Source organism: Myotis davidii, unplaced genomic scaffold, assembly GCF_000327345.1.
Source record: "Myotis davidii unplaced genomic scaffold, ASM32734v1 scaffold30, whole genome shotgun sequence".
Taxonomy (NCBI): domain Eukaryota; kingdom Metazoa; phylum Chordata; class Mammalia; order Chiroptera; family Vespertilionidae; genus Myotis; species Myotis davidii.
This window is the reverse complement of record NW_006282874.1, coordinates 3583716-3588907: the sequence shown is the minus strand read 5'-3', so window position 1 is coordinate 3588907 and position 5192 is coordinate 3583716. Positions and strand designations below refer to the sequence as shown.

Sequence of the window (5192 nt, the reverse complement as noted above, 5' to 3'; positions counted from 1 at the left end):
GGGCACAGCCCCGCGGGTGGGGGGGCGAACCCACTGTGTTCTTTTCAAATTCCTGACTCATGGGAAAGGCCGGCGCAGGCGCAGCGTTCCTGCCGGTCAGATCCACGCACTGGGTGAGAAGGAAACCGACAGGGGCCTCATGGGGGGAAGAGCTTTCCCCACAGTGGGGTGACAGCAGCCCCAGGATCTCGGTGATGGGCTGACTTGGAGCTGACGTGTCTACCGAACAGGGCTTGGGGCTGGGGACTTCCTACGATCGGGGTTTAACCAAGAGCCAGGAGGAAGAAAAGGTTGGTTTCAGCACCCGGTTCTACGGTGGGGAGACCGAGGGCAGGGTGACTTCTAATCCGTCCTCCTCCTGACTAATCCCTGAAGGGTTTAAGTGTGTCAGGGACAGAGCTCTGAACATAATGCAGATGGACGCACGAGATGCGTTCACACGGGAAGGGTGCTCATTCATAACATGACGGGGAGAGCCACACGCGTGAGAGAAAGCCACGGGGCTGACTAGACACAAACATCGTCGCAACCTTATCATCTCTGCTTTTAATGGCAATCAGGTTAAAGTGTGCAGGCCCCCGGCTCCGCGGTCCTTTACGGAAGGCAGGCTCCGGAGGCGTCTAACGCATGCACGGCGAGGAGGCTGAGTTCCTGGCAGCCCTCGGGCCTGACAGAGGAACGTCGCCGAGGGCATCAGCTTCTGTCCGAATCGTCATGAAGGCTACGTCATCTTTGCATAATGAGGTAACGTCTCGGGCGGGCACTGCTCCCGGGACGTCTGAGTCCACTGGCCGGCCTGCGCAGGGGTGGTGCCGTGCGTGCCCCCGAGGCTGGGGGCGTGACCGTTCTGCCGAAGGGATCACACTCCCGTTTAACCGAGCACTTGCTGTAACAGATGCCCGGTGGGCGCTGGAGCTGTAAACTGTGAACACAGACTGCAGGCGGCCTGTCGGGGCTCAGAGTCTCCCCAGAAGACAGGCCGCCGGCGACTGTGCTTGCTCAGTAACGGGGAAAAGGCCGCCGCCGCTGGCACAGTCCACGCTGTGCCTTTGGGTGCCGCTGAGACCACTTCTGTGTGCAAAGCCGGCGGTTCCTAGGCTCCTGCTTGCTTGGGAAACGGCACAGAGAGAGATGTAGGTGCTAGATGCCAGGATGGCTTTGGCAAACCAGGAAGACGCCGGTCCCAGGCTCCCATTAATACTGGCAAAGGCGGAAGATAACAGGGCATTTATTTACAACACACACCACGCTCCCTCCTGGGCGCCCCGGATGGGCCAGGTCCTGTAACAGCAGCTATATACACGTGTGCACAGGGCGCCGCAGAGACGGGGTCAGCCATGAAGGGTGTGGACAGTCTCAGGTTCTCCTTCTCGCTAGTCGGACAGGATGTGAACAAAGGACACAGGAAAGACCCCTTTCCTTTCGGGCTCTCCCTCGATGTGGCCGATCTGGGGGGAGAAGCAAGAGGCGTCAGGTGGAGGCAGGCCCGCTGGCCCAGGGCCCAGCAGCCCACGGGAATCCTCACTGTCTACAGCAGCGGTTCTCAGCCTTCTGGCCCTTTAAATACAGCTCCTCATGTTGTGACCCAACCATAACATTATTTTCGTTGCTACTTCGTAACTGTAATGTTGCTACTGTTATGAATCGTCATGTAAATATCTGGTATGCAGGATGGTCTTACGCGACCCCTGTGAAAGGGTCGTTCGACCGCCAAAGGGGTCGTGACCCACAGGTTGAGAACCGCTGGTCTACAGGAAGGGACCTGGAGAGCCCTAGGCTCAGTGAGAGCGTCAGTCAGAAGGAGACAAGCACCACAGGATCGCTTGCATTGGGGAATCGAATGAACAAAACTAACAAAACACAGACTCAGACGGAGAGCAGGCTGCCAGCTGTCAGAGGGGAGGGCTGGGTGGAAAAGGTGAAGGGAAAGCAAACACATACACAAAACACTCACAGACACGGACCACAGTGTGGTGATGCCAGAGGGAGGGAGGCAGGGAGGGGGAAGGGGGTAAAAGGTGATGGAGGGAGACTTGGCTTGGGGTGGTGGACACACAGGTGGGGGAGAAACCAAGAGGCCTCGTGTGTTAGAAACAGAATGAAACGTGTGCTCTTAGGGGCTCGGCTGCTTTCCCTCCGGGTGAGCGGGACCCAGCGCGCTCAGCCTCCTGCCTGTAACACCCTTCCCGCGGCTGCTGGTGAGATGACAGAGAACGCCCTGCGTCTGGGAGGGCTGCTGTGGACTGAGCCTGTTTCCTGGCCGCTGTAGGGGAAGATGTGTGCAGGTTCGAGAGCACTGTAGCCCCGGCAGGTTCCCCGGCTGCTGCCTGAGCCTTGGCCTGTCACGTCTGTGGGAGCTGATTACGGGAGGCCCGTCGTGGAAAACGTAACAAGACCTGCACGCGGCTCCGATGACTGAGGGGAGGGGCTCTGAGAGCCCGGCCAGGTCATCTGTCGGTCCCTCCGTGACGGACCCGCAGCACAGAGGGCCTGGAGCACGGCTGTGTCCAGCCCACAGCAGCCGAGCACGCAGGCTCGGGACCGGCACTGCTCGCTGACCCGCCACACACCGCGGGCAACGTGCTTCCCGGAGCTCTGGGTTTGCACCGGGAAAATGTGAAGAATCCCCCTGGTGTGACCACGGCTGAAGCGCATCCCACTCGAACTCCCTGACCCACAGCTGCTCTGGCAGGTGAGACAGGGACTGGTGGTCCTCACCAGGAGGGCAGGGACCCGGGGTGCAGGGCACGGCCCCGTGGGTGCAGACCACACCTGAGGGAACCGGGAGGGAAGGAACGGTGCGGTACGTACCCACCACTCCTGGTCCTCCTCCCCGGTGACGATGATCACCTCGCCCTCAATGAAGGTCAGCTCGTCGTCGTTGTCGGCCTGGCAGTCATAGATGGTCTTCACGCGCCTCACCTTGTTTTTCCCCTGCAGCACAGAGACGGGCTGTGAGCCGCCAGGCCTGACCTAAGGGAGCACACGGCTCGCTGGCCGTGGGCAGGGGCGGGACCTCCCTGAGCCTCAGTTTCTCTGCTGCCATGGGCTCCGTGTACCGAGACATCTCAAGATGCCACAGTCCCTGTCCCTTCCCCTGGCATCAGGGGAGAGCCCGGCCTGGGCGAGTGGGCATCGGAGGGCAGGGGACAGTCCGGCTCCAGCAGGGACACAGCGCGCCCCCCGCCTTTCCCGGAAGGCCGGGATGACGCAGAGTCTAAAAACGGATTTGGGAAGCATGATGCAAAGTAAATCTGCAGCTTCCGCCACTCGATGTGCAGCGCAAACACATTTCCCGGCTTCACGCGAAGCAGCGTCAGCGGGAGCTGGCCCGGCACCGGGCACTTCCCCAAAGCTCTGAGGTCTGACCAACTTGACTTGGGCTCTGATCTGTTGAACTTCCAGTTCTTTGCAAACAGGAAGATGGAAATGGGGAAATGACCTTGCAGAGGACGCGCTGGGCACCCAGCACAGTCAACAGTCAGCCACAGAAAGAGGGCCTTTCCTGCGGTGCCTGGTTTCTCCCTCCGTGGCCTGCTGACCCGCTCCTGCTGCCTGAGCCCCCTCCCCCACACCCCGGTTTCAGACCCACCGTGTTGATCTTCCTGGGCAGTGGCACAGGCATCTCGGGCGTCAGGTCATTGGAGTCCTCGGAGGCCTGCTTCTGGAGGGCGTCGCGGGCCGGCACGTTCGGGGAGAGATCCACCGAGTGCGACTTCGGGGCGACGTCGGAGGGCGGGGCCTTGGCCAGCAGGTCCGCCAGCTGCGGTTTGGGAGGCAGGTCCTTCATCTGTGGTTTGGGGGGCAGGTCTGAGAGGTGGGGCTTGGGGGGCAGGTCGCCCAGCTGAGGCTTGGGGGGCAGTTCTCCTGGCTTAGGTGGCAAATCTCCGATTTGGGGCTTGGGCGCCAGCTCGGTGGGCTTCGGGGGCAGGTCTCCAGGGGGCTTCTGGGGTAGGTCTGCCAGCGGTGCCGATTTCTGGATGCCTTCGGGTGGGATGCTGGCCTTGTCCAGGGAGAGATGGTGGCTGGTCTCGGTCTTCCGAAGTGCCACTGCGGGAACAGGCCAGAGACGGGGGTCACGGGGCGGACAGGGGGGCACCTGCTGAGCACGACCCACATGAGCACCTGGAGCCCTTGTTAAACAGACAGGAGTGGGAGCCTGGAAGCCTCCCACGTCACAACTCGTGTTACGCTCAGTGACGCAGGAAAGGATGTCGGAACAAGTCCACAATTAAAAACCCCACAACCATGAACAACACAGGTGAATGTCGGGAAGTACAGAGTTCAAAGTTCCCAGAACTCCATCACCTAACTGTAGCCATTGCAAATAGGTTTTTTTATTTCCTTTTTGACTTTTTAGTGTATTTTCCAGACATAAAGCTTTTGTTTGCTTTCATCTATACACTGTTTTGCAAGAGTATTTGCCAGCTAATAATAATTCCTTAGGGTCAGTAGGAAGAGGTTCCTCTCCCCCCACCCCCCATCACATTTTGGGGACCCAGGTACACGCGCTCATGAATAAACATGACAATAAACCATAAACAGGACCACAACATCTACACTGTCTGCAACTCTGACTTATTCGCCACTGAATAGGTTTGGGAGCATTTCTAAGTTGGTTCCTCCTCTTCCCTTCGGTGCTGGGCTGCGTGCCCACCACAGCCTGGGACCGGTGCCCGGGGACCACTCCCACAGCTCCTGGCACAGCTCTGTCCCGGAGAAGTCAGGACGGAGGACACATCTCCAAGTCCAGCTCCACCACTTACTTTCCAGCTGTGTGACCTTGGACACTCACACAACCTCTCTGTGCCTCGCCTTGCTGCCTGCTAACACATGAGTTACTCTAAGCAGGAATTGGCCGACGGGAGCTGGCAGCTCTCAGCATTCCACTAGAGCAGTGGTTCTCAACCTTCTGGCCCTTTAAATACAGTTCCTCATGTTGTGGTGACCCCTAACCATAAAATTATTTTCGTTGCTACTTCATAACTGTCATGTTGCTACTGTTATGAATCGTCATGTCAATATCTGATATGCAGGACAGTCTTAGGCGACCCCTGTGAAAGGGTCGTTCGACCGCCAGAGGGGTCGCGACCCACAGGTTGAGAACTGCTGCACTAGAGCATCTTCTTACGGACAGCCAGGAATTCTGGAGGCAGGATTCGCATTTTCACTCGTTTGTAGCCCTGGCTCCT

The 5192-nt window shown here is 58.9% G+C and overlaps 1 protein-coding gene across 4 annotated transcripts in view; it reads right to left on the bottom strand.

The window, feature by feature from the left end:
* Positions 1-526: 526 nt before the first annotated feature.
* The window catches only part of ASAP1 (ArfGAP with SH3 domain, ankyrin repeat and PH domain 1), a 189913-nt gene continuing 185247 nt past the window's right edge, over positions 527-5192 (bottom strand). For all 4 annotated transcript variants that reach the window (XM_015561615.1, XM_015561623.1, XM_015561619.1 and 1 more), the window contains 3 exons: positions 3593-4050; positions 2812-2934; positions 527-1448 (listed from right to left, as the gene is read on the bottom strand). In XM_015561615.1, coding sequence (XP_015417101.1) covers positions 1374-1448; positions 2812-2934; positions 3593-4050 — 656 coding nt within the window. In that variant the 3' untranslated portion in view covers positions 527-1373. The remainder of the gene's footprint in view (positions 1449-2811; positions 2935-3592; positions 4051-5192) is intronic.